The sequence below is a fragment of the Aotus nancymaae genome, unplaced genomic scaffold (genome assembly GCF_030222135.1).
Source record: "Aotus nancymaae isolate 86718 unplaced genomic scaffold, 86718_ANA_hifiasm-v0.15.2.pri h1tg000022l_1, whole genome shotgun sequence".
NCBI lineage: Eukaryota > Metazoa > Chordata > Mammalia > Primates > Aotidae > Aotus > Aotus nancymaae.
The window spans coordinates 44,778,718-44,792,648 of NW_026988435.1; the positions used below are offsets into that span (position 1 = coordinate 44,778,718).

Consider the following 13,931-nt stretch of genomic DNA (forward strand, 5'->3'; position numbering starts at 1 on the left):
TCACCACTGGCACCCATTGGCCCGGAACTTGCTAGATCTTCCAGGAGCACGGTTCCCAGCCTTGACTGGGCAGCAGGGTCATTGACAGGGCTGTCCCTGGCCCTACCCCCAGGTTTCTGAGTCCGTGGGTGGGGGTAAAATATAAGAATTGGCCTTTCTGACAAATTCCTGGGTGACACTAATGCTGCTGGCTCAGGGACTCCACTTTGAGAAACTCTGCTGTTCTCAGAGGGCTCCTGGGCAGCGCTAAAAATGCAGATGCCTGGGTCTCATCCTGAGAGAGTGGGAGGGAATTGGTTCGTGGCATGGCGTGGGTGTTGGGAGTTTTCAAAGCTCCCAGAGTGATTCTCACATGCCGCTGAGTGTGAGAGCAGCACTTCACTCTCTTCTGCAGCAGCCTTTTCTTGCTAAAAGCTGCAGTGAAATGCTTTTGCCACCGAAATCCTATTCTGAACTCCAATACATGAAAGAGCTGGAAGGAGCCCCGAGGCGCCACCCTAAGTGCCCAAGTCCTCCTGCTTCCTCAGTGCAGGTTGAAAGCTGCGGGCCTGTAGGATGCTTGGGGCCAGTTACCAGGGTGACTGGTGTGCTTATGCTGGGCCAGGGTCTGAGGCATTGGGATGGGGCAGGGGCTCAGGGCTCAGCCTACTGACACGCAGGTGATCTCTTCCAGGGGAGGGGTGTGTGTGTGTGTGTGTGTGTATGTGCTAATTTTGAGTCAATAGCAGGTCTGCAGTGAGTTTCTGTATAGTCAGAAGGTCCTGCCTCATAGCCCCACTGTGGAAGGATGTGGGAGGGTGTGGCTCCAACTAGGTGTCGGCCCGGGTCACTAAGACACAAGGGCTGTGACCTCTAGAGTGCAGAAGCAACCAGCTCCTGGGTGCCCCCATGGGGGTCCTACAGGACCCTTCCTTGTGGCCTGAGACCAGGACACCAGCAGAATGGGGCACAGACTGCCCAAACCAGGGTGCCTGCCTCCTCCAGAAACCAAGGGCCCCAGGGGTCTGCATAGACCTGTCTGCTGGGCCGTCCTGAGTGGGCCCTCCCTCAGTCTCCAGTGGGAATTCACATTTGACAGGGAGGGTTGATGCTTTTCTGCTGTCCTGTTCAGAGAGCCAGGCACAGAGAGGGCCCAATGGTTCCAGGTGTGCTGTTTAACAGGCATGTTCCTCTTTCAGGAGTGTTAAAACAACACCATGACCAACACCTCCAACACCAACAGAAACCAGGCAGGACCACCTGACCCCAGAGAACACTTTCATCACCATTAGAAGCCAGGCAGGACCAGCTGACCCCAGAGAACACTTTCATCACCAACAGAAGCCAGGCAGGACCAGGTGACCCCAGAGCAACACTTTCATCACCAATAGGAGCCAGGCAGGACCACCTGACCCCAGAGAACACTTTCATCACCATTAGAAGCCAGGCAGGACCAGATGACCCCAGAGAACACTTTCATCAACAGAAGCCAGGCAGGACCAGGTGACCCCAGAGCAACACTTTCATCACCAATAGAAGCCAGGCAGGACCAGCTAACTCCAGAGCAACACTTTCATCACCAATAGAAACCAGGCAGGACCAGCTGAACCCTGAGAACACTTTCATCACCAACAGAAACCAGGCAGGACCAGCTGACCCCAGAGAACACTTTCATCACCAATAGAAGTCAGGCAGGACCAGCTGACCCCAGAGAACACTTTCATCACCAACAAAAGCCAGGCAGGACCAGGTGACCCCAGAGAACACTTTCATCACCAACAAAAGCCAGGCAGGACCAGGTGACCCCAGAGAACACTTTAATCACCAACAAAAGCCAGGCAGGACCAGCTGACCCCAGAGAACATTTTCATCACCAACAGAAGCCAGGCAGGACCAGGTGACCCCAGAGAACACTTTCATCACCAATAGAAGCCAGGCAGGACCAGCTAACTCCAGAGCAACACTTTCATCACCAATAGAAACTAGGCAGGACCAGCTGACCCCAGAGAAACACTTTCATCAACAATAGAAGCCAGGCAGGACCAGCTGACCCCAGAGAAACACTTTCATCACCAATAGAAGCCAGGCAGGACCAGCTGACCCCAGAGTAACACTTTCATCAACAATAGAAGCCAGGCAGGACCAGCTGACCCCAGAGTAACATTTTCATCACCAATAGAAGCCAGGCAGGACCAGCTGACCCCAGAGAAACACTTTCATCAACAATAGAAGCCAGGCAGGACCAGCTGACCCCAGAGAAACACTTTCATCAACAATAGAAGCCAGGCAGGACCAGCTGACCCCAGAGAAACACTTTCATCACCAATAGAAGCCAGGTAGGACCAGGTGACCCCTGAGAACACTTCCATCACCATTAGAAGCCAGGCAGGACCAGCTGACCCCTGAGAACACTTCTATCACCATTAGAAGCCAGGCAGGACCAGGTGACCCCAGAGCAACACGTTCATCACCAATAGAAACCAGGCAGGACCAGGTGACCCCAGAGTAACACTTTCATCACCAATAGAAGCCAGGCAGACCAGCTGACCCCAGAGAACACTTTCATCACCAATAGAAGCCAGGCAGGACCAGGTGACCCCAGAGCAACACTTTCATCAACAATAGAAACCAGGCAGGACCAGCTGACCCCAGAGAAACACTTTCATCACCAATAGAAGCCAGGCAGAGCCAGCTGACCCCTGAGAACACTTTCATCACCATTAGAAGCCAGGCAGGACCAGCTGACCCCAGAGCAACACTTTCATCACCAATAGAAGCCAGGCAGACCAGCTGACCCCAGAGCAACACTTTCATCAACAATAGAAACCAGGAAGGACCAGCTGACCCCAGAGCAACACTTTCATCACCAATAGAAGCCAGGCAGGACCAGGTGACCCCAGAGCAACATGTTCATCAACAATAGAAACCAGGCAGGACCAGGTGACCCCAGAGTAACACTTTCATCACCAATAGAAGCCAGGCAGGACCAGGTGACCCCAGAGCAACACTTTCATCAACAATAGAAACCAGGCAGGACCACCTGACCCCAGAGAAACACTTTCATCAATAATAGAAGCCAGGCAGAGCCAGCTGACCCCTGAGAACACTTTCATCACCATTAGAAGCCAGGCAGGACCAGCTGACCCCAGAGCAACACTTTCATCACCAATAGAAGCCAGGCAGACCAGCTGACCCCAGAGCAACACTTTCATCAACAATAGAACCAGGCAGGACCAGCTGACCCCAGAGAAACACTTTCATCAACAATAGAAGCAAGGCAGAGCCAGCTGACCCCAGAGCAATGGCTCTACTGTACTCTCATTGGTTCCCCAGAGGGCCACTGGCAGGGAGAAGCTGTGCCCTGGCCATGCTGCTCAGGTGCTGGTCTAAGGAGACCCCTCCTGTCCTGATGCCTGCCCCCCATTTCCACTTTCCCTTTCTGTGAGGGCCATACGCACAGAGGGGCTAGCCTGCTGAGCCATGGTTGCTGCTGTCCCTGCCCTGTGAGCAGCCTCCCCTTTCTTGGGGGTTGACGGGGGGTCATTAGGACACAGGTGTCGGGGCCACAGCACCTTGGTTTAGAGCACGTGTGCTTTGTAGTCAGGACATGCTCTGCCCCTTCCTGTCCTGTCTTACCTGTGAAGGCCACATCTCTTCCTGCCTGTGGGCACTTTCAGAACTAGTGAGGGGAGGAGGCCCCGGGGGAGGCTGATTGGCAACCCCTCCTTGCCCCTGCTTGGCAGGGCCACACCAGCCCCACCCATGCCTACCATCACCTTCTATAGGAGACCCTGGCCAGCTGCAACAAACAAGTTAATTCCGTCCCAGAAGACAGGGAGGCCCCTCCCCACCACCTGCCCCTCTGCAGACCATCCTCCAGGAAGCGCCTCTTGTGGGAATCAGCTCCATTTTTAGAGTGTGAGCACCTTTAATTAGGGGCTCTCCAGGGCCATTCCCTTGCAGTCAGGGAGTCCTGTGGGTGAGAGTGGGCTGCCCTGGGGAGCTGCAGGGAGTGGAAAGCAAGGCCTCAGGGAAGGATGTGGGGCAGGAGGGGAAGTGGACTCACCCTGCGTGCCCTGAGCCCCTCAGTACATGGCCCCTCAGGTTCTAGAAGGCTCACTCTAGCACAGTGAAGAGGGGGCAGACCCAGAAGGAGGAAGGAAGAGGTGATGCAGGGGAATGGGCATTGCCCACGTTCATTCTATCTAAGAAGCCAGAGCAGGAGACCCTCCAATCTCTCAGGCACCAAAGGACCGAGCATCCCTGGCTCTGCAGGTGGGGATCCAGGCTAGGGGAGAGCTGAGCCTCCACCACCGTGGCACAGCTCCTGGGAGGCAGGCCGGGGATGTGGGCCCGGGGCTCTCTGACCCCCAGGCAGATTTTGGGGGGTTTACCAAGCTGCACTTTAGTGTAGGGAGTTTGTGGCATTTGAGTACTGTGGCTGTGGCGATTGCAGGAGGAGGAACATCTCAGGGCACTGAGGACACAGGGTTCTTTCTCAGGAAGGTCCCTGCCTGTGCCAGGGCCTGGTGAAGGGCACAGCCCACGAAGCTTCTGCAGCTCCTGCCTCCAGAGGGCCTGGATCCCGTGGGCCTCTATCTCTTCCCAGCCCCAAGCTTGGAGATATCACGCTGCCAGTGTGAAGGTGCCTGTGGCGGGTGGATTTCCACGCCGGATTCTGGCAAGCACAGCCTTCTCCTGCTTGCACAGCTCTTTTGATCAAAGCCTGAAGGGTTAATGGGTGCTTTTCCCGGGATGCCATGCGGCGGGTTGGCTCCTTGGAGCTGGACGTGAGATGGTCTCAGTAACAGACCTGTCGAGAGCTGCGACTCTGATTTGTACAGAATGAAGCAGGGCCCGAAGCTGGACCTGGCAGATGCCGGAGGCACCTGGAAATACTGGGAGGCATGAAGGGTAGGAGACGCTCCTTCTTCTGTGGCGGGGCCTCCAGGTTGCCTGAGTGTGGGTGACGTGCACCTCAGCTACCTGGGGCTCTGAGCCTTGGAGTCCTGTCCCCCAGGCAGTGGTAAAACGCCAGCCGTGCTTCCTCCTTTCTCCTCCCACTCAATAATGACTTATGCAAAAAAGGAAAGGGAAGCATGAACACACATATGACTCACAGTGACTTTTCAACTTGCTCAGTCCAGCATTTGGAATGCAATGACAACTTGTGCATTATTTTAAGTTTTTGAAAAAATACACTTACAAAAACGAATACGCGAGCCATGCAGAAAATTTGGAAACACAGAAAAGAACGAGAGGAAACTACCCCAAACCTGCTGCTCGTGAGTAACCACCTTTCACGTGGTCTTCCCTCCAGGGCAGACATTTCACAAGAGGATGGTCACTGTATCCAAGACCTCTGTAGCATGATTTTACCACTCAGCAATCTGTCCATGGCAGCTTTCACATGCGTAAGCGTCACCCCACTGCAGGCTTTTATGGCCACATGGCATGAGCTCATAAACGCATCAGCATTCATTGAGCAAGCTCTCACCACTTAATGTTCAGTTGTTTCTGATTATTCATGATCATATATAATGCTGTGATGAACATCATACAGTACAAATGTGGCTGGGCACAAGTTGGATTATACACTCAGGATGAATTCTGAGAAGTGGAACCCAGCACTTAGCTGTGATCCCCAATTCCAGTGACACCCCAGCTCTGCACAGAATCAACCTCTTGGCACACTCAGCCTCACTGGGCAAGTCCAGGACCCCACTGGACCAGGAGATTCCCCAAAACTTCCTGTCGCCACCTGCTGATGACCAGGGGCCCTTTGATGAGAACCTCCTGTCCCGACCTGGCAAAGAGGCGCCAAGGAGGGAGGAGGGAGACAGGAACGACTCCTCCCCAGCCCATCCAACCCTCAGCCCTGGGAGCCTCGGGTTTTGTGACTCAAACAGAAAGCTCCCCTGTTGCCTCCCTGACCCATGACTAACCGTGTTGCCAGGAGCTGAGCAGTTGTGTTTTATTGTTTGTATTGAGTTAGAGAAGGAGATTTTTGACTTTCTACCAAGTCGGACTTGTTCAGCGTTCTCAGGGCGCTCAGTCAGCTGGCCAGCTCCGAGGGATGGAGGGGCCTTCTGGCACTACCCAGTTAAGACGCAGCCTTTTCACTCTAAAACAGGCCCTGGTGATTAGGCAACTATTTTTGGAAGCCAATTTTTGGGGGGATTGTTTCTATTTAAATAAACCTTTTAGTTTAGAATAGTTTTAGATTTGCAGGAAAGTTTTAAAGATAACGCGGGAAGGTCCTGTACACTCCAGCTTCCCCTAACCTCAGCATCTTACATCTCTCGGGCCTATTTGTCCCCAGGAGCCGACGCGCTGGGCATCGTCAGTGAACTCCATACTGTATTTGGATTTCCCTGCTTTCCCCCAGATGTTTTTCTGTCCCAGGAGCCCACCTTGCATTTAGTCCACATGTTGGCTTAACCCTGAGCCCTTTGCTTTTTGCACTGGGGACAAAGCAGAGCCCTCCGGGTTCTCAGCAGGGCCGCCACCTTCTTTCTTGGTTGCAAGGGCTTTGCAGAGACCCTGGGGGACCCGAGAGTCTGGTCCCTGGGACCACAGCCTGTTGAGGCTTTCCTTCCACTTGACCAATCTCACGAGTTTTCCCTACCCTCACAGGGGGCGAGTCCAGGACGCAGTTACCAGCTGGCCTCCTCTAGTCTTCTGGGCTCTGAGGGGTCTCAGGCTGTGCTTCTAAACCTCCCCGGGCCATAGACACAGAGTTTGCCATGCATCTGGGCATGAGCTGGACAGCTCCGAGTAAAGCCCCGGGGGGATGGTACCCATCATCAGGGTGGCTGGCTGTGGAGGCTGCAGAGCTGGGCGAGACTTCTCCGGGGCCCAGCATGGGGGTCCCTCCTCCCTCTGTGTCCTCTCTGCTGCCCTGAGCCTCTTGGAGCTCCCCCCTTCTCAGATGGGGTCGTCTCCTGCCCTGGGCCTGCCTCTGCTGTCTTGGCAAGGGCACACTGCCGGTCTGCCAGTCTGCCAGCATCGGGCTCATGCTCCACTGTCTCCTGTCCGTGGGGTTCGGTTTCTTCTGTTTTCCCTCCTCCTGTGCTCCTCGGAGCCCTGAACGTCAGCCCCTGGGCTCCTGACAACTTCCCTTTGGGAAGACTACCATGCTTTCTGAGAGCTCTACAAGCCCTTCTTCCGGAAAGCCTACCGTGGCCTCCCCCTGCAGCCCTGGCTGAGATCTGGTCCCTAGGACCAGCGCACCTCACATGGGGACTCCACCAGTTGGCCTCTTACCCTCCTTATCTTTGCCTCCTGCAGAGGCTCGGTGCATTTCTGTGTCTGGAGCTGCGTCCGAGCTGCGCTCACATGGTCAAGGGCTAGGAGTTGTGCAGCCAGCAGCTGGTGGGCTGGTCTCAGCGGCCGCCTCCACTGCCACTCTGCTGTTCGTCTCCACGTGGGCGAGCAGTGGACGTGTCAGACTTCACATTTGCACCGCCACACTCCTGGTCTACCCCAGGCCGTTCTTCCCACAGCTTTCCCCAGCTCAGGAATGGAGCCCCGGGGATGCCAGGCCCCAAACCTGGGAGCCTTCCTGAAGCTTCTTCTTCTCTGATCCCCCCATCCTGTCTGTCAGCACATCTTGTGGGTGCCCCCACCTGATCTCCCCAGGGTCCCATGCTGCACTCGCCTGCACTGTCACCTGGGCCGGCCCCCACCACACCCCACTCCAGGCCCACACCTCGCCTCTCGGGCACCGGGCCTGATGTCTGTGGGCTGCTCTGAGCTCCCCTCGGCCCAGCCCAGGCATGAGCCCCCCTCCAGAGCGGCCTTTCCAGACTCCCGTCCCCCACGCCGCTGCATCCCCCGAGGCTCTCGCCCTGTCTGAGCATCTGCAGGTCTCCTCGCACTATTGTTTCCCCACTGGAATATACGTTTCCTGAAGGCTGGGTCCTGGATATCCAGCATTGTGCTGGGCACAGAGCAGGTGCTCAACAAATATTGAATGAATGAAGGAGTGAGTGAGCTATCAGGACTTGAAGCAGCAGGGGCCCTCTCGGGGGGTGGTGGAGCCCCCTGGACCTGGACTCCTGAGGCCTAGAGAAAGTAGAGACCCCCAGGACCCCAGCTGAAGCTGCCAGTGTCTGCCCATGGGGATGGTCCTGAACAGGCCACAAACCCGCAGGAGGACTTCAGCACCAGGAAACACCCACATCAGGTCCCTGGGCAGCAAATCAGGGCTTTGTCTTCTATTGCCAGCATCATTAATTGTATCATTTTCTCCCAGCCCTCAATCTGTCCAGTGAGTTCACATCAAGACCTGGGGTCTGCCCCCCAGAGGGGCCTGAACCATCCACCTCCTCCTGCAGCTTGGACACTGACTGTCCTGGACTTCAGAAGTGCTGCCCCTGGTCAGGGGGCTATGGTTGCATGGCCCCTGCACCCCAAGGTAGGCTGCTTCGGGCTGTGCTCATGGACCTGCAGCCAAGGAGGCGCTCGATGAGGCCTGAGCTGTGTGATCTACCTGAAGGCGTGGGGAGGAGTGGGTTTCTAGGAGCCTAGCCCCTTTCACCGGGAGCCCCCACTGTGTGCGCAGGTGGCGTCTGCTCTTAGATAATTTCTTAGTCACAATCTGGCTGCTGAACTCTCAGGGAGACGAGTTCACGGCGCTCGCAGGAGCCCTGAAATGGGAAAACGCTTCCAGAGGAGCAGAGACCAAATCCGCTGTGGTGGAGCGGATTTCCCAGTTTGCCTGGAGAGGCAGGAGCCCCAGGTGGATCTGTGGCAGGTGTGAAGCTGGCTGCACCCGCAGCACCACAGGGGCCCGATGAGCTCCACAGCGCCCACAGACGGTCCCCGCTGCCTCAAATGCGCGGGCTGGTCTGGAAAGTTCTCTTTTGATTGGGGTCTGCATACAAGAGAATGGGATGGCATAGATATGTTATATATAATGTGGCATATTATTTAATATTTTAAATATATATTATGGCATTAGTATAGTACGAAGTGATAAAACAATAGTATACACAACGTCAAGTGTTATATGATAATATATCATTGTATTACAAGCTATTATGTAATATATATTGTGTGACATTATACTATCCTATATTTGTAGTATCAATAAAATAATGACAGAATAAAATAGTTTTCCATATCAATATATATGACAGCATAGCGAGGCTGACAGGCTCTATTTAGCTCCTAAGGCGATCTCTTCAAGGGAAGGCCTGCTGCGGCGGGTCGAGGCCCAGGTCACCCCTGAGCAGGGATCAGTGGTCCTCAGGGACATCAGGATGGAGAGGAGTGAGGGGCAGGCAGTGGGACATCCCCGCCCGTCTCCCGTGGCCGATGCCTTTGTGCAGGAGGTAAATGCAGAGTAGGGTCTGTTTCCTCTCCTGCCCCTCCCCCACCCCAGTGGCTCTTGTGACTTCCACCTGTCCTGGGGCCACAATCATCAACGTTTGCCCTTATGCAGCTCCAGAGACGGACCCCGTGGGCTCCTGGTACAACGTCACCATGCTGGTGAAAATGGACTTCAAGGAACTGCAGCGGGTGGACCCCAGGCTCCTGAACCACATGCGCCTTCTGCACTCCTTGGTAGGCGAGAAAGATAGGGGCTGTCTGCATGCTCCTTTCGGCAGCTGCTCAGGCAGACCCAGGTGGGGCCGTGGAACAGACCTGGGGGTTGGGGAGGGTGATGTTCCACAAGTGACCCCAAATGACTGAGTCTGAACCAATTTTTTTTTTTTTTGAAACAGAGTCGCCCAGGCTAGAGTACAGTGGCATGATCTTGGCTCACTGCAACCTCCACCTCCTGGGTTAAAGCAATTCTCCTGCCTCAGCCTCCTGAGTAGCTGAGATTACAGTCACCCACCACCATGCCCTGCTAATTTTTGTATTTTTAGTAGAGACGGGGTTTCACCATGTTGGCCAGGCTGGTCGTGAACTCTTGACCTCAGGTGATCTGCTTGCCTTGGCCTCCCAAAGTGCTGGGGTTACAGGTGTGAGACACTGTGCCTGGCCCCAAATTCTAATTCTTAAAGGCTGGAGAGCACCCTGGGGTCCGATGGTTGGCAGCACCCCTGGCCTCTCCACAGAAGTCAGGAGCATGCCCTAGGGTGATGTCTCCAGACATCGCCCACTGTCCCCCGGGGGTGAAAACAAACGCCCTGGCTGAGACCTGCTGATGACACGGCTCACACTTTCTGGCCCCTCATCAGTGATTTCCAATTAGGATGTCTTCTCGAGCTCAGGCCACCACCAGTCTCGGGAATCCCAGCGTGGATAGGGCACTGCATGCCCCCAAGACGGCCCTCCCTGGGGATGGTCTGACTTCAGGGCCAGCTGCTGACAGGAGCCTGCGCTCAGAGGGGCCCCAGCTTGGTCTCATGTGCTGCTGTTGCCTCTGGAAATGCCGAACATTTTTCAGACAAGGGGCCCCGCATTTTCTTTGGCATCTGTGCAGCTGTCCTGCGCTTCAGATCCTGTGCATCCCACGGGTGCCTGGGGGTCTTGGTGTCAGACCCAGGGTTGGGGCGTTCCTTAGCCCTTAGACTAAGCTGGCCGGGAGCCCAGGGCAGATGGTGCACACCTCACATTGTTCTGGGCCACTGGCCAGGGGGCTGCTGGACGGGTAGTCTGCAGCCTCAGCCTTAACAGCCCCGGCTGGGAGTGATTCCTGTTTCCCCTTAGCTTGTTGAGGGGCCTGCTCAATTGGCCATTAAGAAGCCAGCTCTAAAGCCACACTGCCTGGCCTTGGTGTCGCCACTCATCAGTTGTGTGACCTTGGGAAAGTCACTTAACCTCTCTGTGCCTCCTCCATTAAATATAAATAATCAACCAGGAGTGGTGGCTCACACTTGTAATCCCAGCACTTTGGGAGGTCGAAGCAGGCGGATCACTTGAGGTCAAGAGTTCAAGACCAGCCTGGCCAACGTCCTATGAAACCCTATCTCTACTAGAAATACAAGCATGGTGGCACATGCCTGTAATCCCGGCTACTGAGGAGGCTGAGGCAGAAGAATTGCTTGAACCTGGAAGGCGGAGGTTGCAGTGAGCTGAGATTGTGCCACTGCACTCCAACCTGGGCAACAAGAGCGAGACTCTGTCTCTGAATAAATATATAAATAGAAGAAATCATCGTGACTCTGCCTGAGACTGGGCCATGAGTTTAAATCATGCATGGAAAAAGCTTGAGGTGTTTCCTGAGCTTCCTGATACGTGCGGGGCCGGAGATGTGCTGGTGGTTGAGTTTTCAGTGTTGCTGAGTGCCGCCTGCTGCCTCCTCGCGTCGATTTCTGCAACCAGACCGTGACCCCACGCAGAAATGCCTGCCTTGCACAGGGTTCTGGCGGCCTCAGGAGCTGGGCTCCGAGGCCCGTTTCTGCTTCTGAATGAGGGGTTCCTATGAGGCCGGGGCTGGTTCCTAGTACTGTCTTCTAAATTACCGGCCACATCTCCTCCCAGGAAGGGGCTTCAAGTGTGTCTCGGAGAAGGACTCCAGCTCTCCCCAAACCTCCTTTGGGGTTCTCAGTGAAGACGGGGGTTTGCTGGCAAAGTTTGTTTTGATGACCGCTGGCTTGGCTGTGCAGTTCACCTGGCTTCCCAAGGGTTGAGATTTCAAGATATTAAGCTGAAATAAAAATAATGCATATGAAATGAGGAAAGTGATCATTAAACCTCAAAAAAGTAACTGGTTGTGTACAACAGGAGACCATGGCTTTTGATCTCGAATTGTCTCATTCTGGTTCTAATTCTCTGTCATCAGCTGCAAGAGACCTGTAGTCTTGGCAAGGGTGGGAGACGGAGGGTCCTGGGGCTGGCTGCTGTATTAGGGTCCTGGGGCCACTGTAATTGAGGACCACAGACTGGGGGCTTTGAACGACAGAAACTTACTCTCTCCCAGTTCCGGGAGCTGGAAAGTCTGAAGTCACAGTGTCGGCAGGGCTGGTTCCCCTGGACCTCCAGGCCTCTCTCCTCGGTGTGCAGACGGCGGTCTCCGTCTCTTCACATTACCTTCCCCTCATTCATATCTGTTTCTGTGTTCAAATCTCCCCTTTTATGATGGCACCAGCCATACTGGATTAGAACCTACCCTCACTGATCATACCCGCAGTGACCCTATCTCCATATCAGGTCACATTTTGAGGTACTGGAAGTTAAGACTTCAACATACGGATTTTTTTTTTTTTTTTTTTTGAGACAATGTCTCACTTTGTTGCCAGGCTGGAGTGCAGTGACGCAATCTCAGCTCACTGCAACCTCTGCCTACAGGGTTTAAGTGCTTATCCTGTCTCAGCCTCCTGAGTAGCTGGGACTACAGGTGCCACCACACCCAGCTAATTTTTGTATTTTTAGTAGAGACAGGGTTTCATTATGTTGGTCTGGATGGTCTCAATCTCTTGACCTCATGATCAGCCTGCCTCGGCCTCCCAAAGTGCTGGGATAACATATGGATTTTAAGGGACGGAATTCGGCCCGTAACAACTGGTGCTGAAAGGGATTGGTAGCTCTGGTTTGCAGGACTTTTACTGGGATAGTGAAGGATGTATAAGTACCGTGCAGGTTCTTTTCTGAGGAGTGGAATGGGGTGTGTGTGTGTGTGTGTGTGTGTGTGTGTGTGTGTGTGTACAGTTCATTTCAGCTCTGTGGCCTCCGTCTCCTTGTCTGCCTGACAGGGTCCCCTTCTGCTGTGTGACGCTTTGATTCTGGTTTCACAGGTCACCAGTGCCCTGCAGCCATTGGCCTCCACTGTCCACCACCTGCACTCGGCCCCTGGGGATGCCTCCACCACGGTGTCGCGGCTGCTGCTGGGCCTGCCTTGGCCGTTGCCCATGGCTGACGTCTCCGGCCTGCTGGGTGACATCGCGAAGCGTGTCTACGAAGTGATCAGCATCCAGGTGCAAGGTTGGGCTTCCCTCAATCCTCGCTCTGGGGAGGCTGCAAGGTGGCACCTGAACAGCCAAAATGTAAGGTGCATGCTAAGGCCAGGCCAGTCCTTTGTCTTTTAAAGGAGGTTTAAGTTCAGGAGTGAAAGAGTAACTGGTTCAAGTGTGTTCACCCCACAGGCGTGGGACCCACCTTCAGCTCACACTGTAAACTCCAAGTCCCCAAGTACAGACCTCGAGAACGCGTTTCAGCCCGCATTTCCTGCCCCCTCCCCTTCCCTCCATCTCTCCTCGGCTCCCTCTGGCCTCCTTCCCCGTCGGCAGGCTTCTCCGTCTGTCCTAGTGGACACTAGAGTGCAAATCCCAGAGCCACACATGAAAAGTGTGTTTCTTCAGTTCTCTGGTTTCCTAAATTTCCCTCTCACCTCTTTCCCACGCTTGCCAAGGACATCCTTGTACCTCAAAGGCTCCTTCAGCAGAATTTGTATGAAGCTGAATTTGTACCTGGTAAAGCACATAGACGTGGCCTTGTTTCTGGAAGAAATTACCTATTCTTCGTAGTTGCTGTTCTGTGTTAGGAATTGGGAAATCTCATCTAAAAGGGACCAGACAGTACCTATTTTTGGCTTTGTGGGCCCATGTGGTCTCTGTCGTCTCAACGACTCAGCCCTGCTGCTGCAGCAGCCACAGACAGTCCCCAAGCAAACTGCCAGGCTCCCATACACCTTCCTGTCCCCAAGCAGGAGGCAGCCAGGCCAGTCTGCTGCTCTCAGGGCTTTGCGGGAAGGTGGCTGCCTTGGTGAAGCCTCTTGTATGACAGTGAGGACGCAGGTGATGACACCAGGGCTCAGAGCCATGTGAAAGCTCGAGCGATTGCATTGACCTCCCTTCCCATCCACGCATGTTCCTCAAAACCAAGCTGCGTTGCTCTTGTGCCATTAAGCAAAGTGTTCGCTCTGTCGTCTGCCCCGTCAATGTCCTTGGGCCAGAGGTTGCAGGAGCACACCTGTGGGTGGACCAGTCGAGTTTATTATTTGAGGCAGCGAGGGAGAACCTGCGCCGTGAAGAACCAGCGAGTCTCTCAGCAAGAGG

General features: G+C 54.6%; 1 protein-coding gene across 1 annotated transcript in view; it reads left to right on the plus strand.

Moving 5' to 3' along the window:
- The window catches only part of UMODL1 (uromodulin like 1), a 71,045-nt gene that overhangs the window by 4,598 nt on the left and 52,516 nt on the right, over positions 1-13,931 (plus strand). Inside the window, exons 3-5 of the mRNA XM_064379984.1 lie at positions 8,237-8,398; positions 9,428-9,549; positions 12,672-12,858. Of these exons, the coding sequence (XP_064236054.1) occupies positions 8,237-8,398; positions 9,428-9,549; positions 12,672-12,858 (471 nt within the window). The remainder of the gene's footprint in view (positions 1-8,236; positions 8,399-9,427; positions 9,550-12,671; positions 12,859-13,931) is intronic.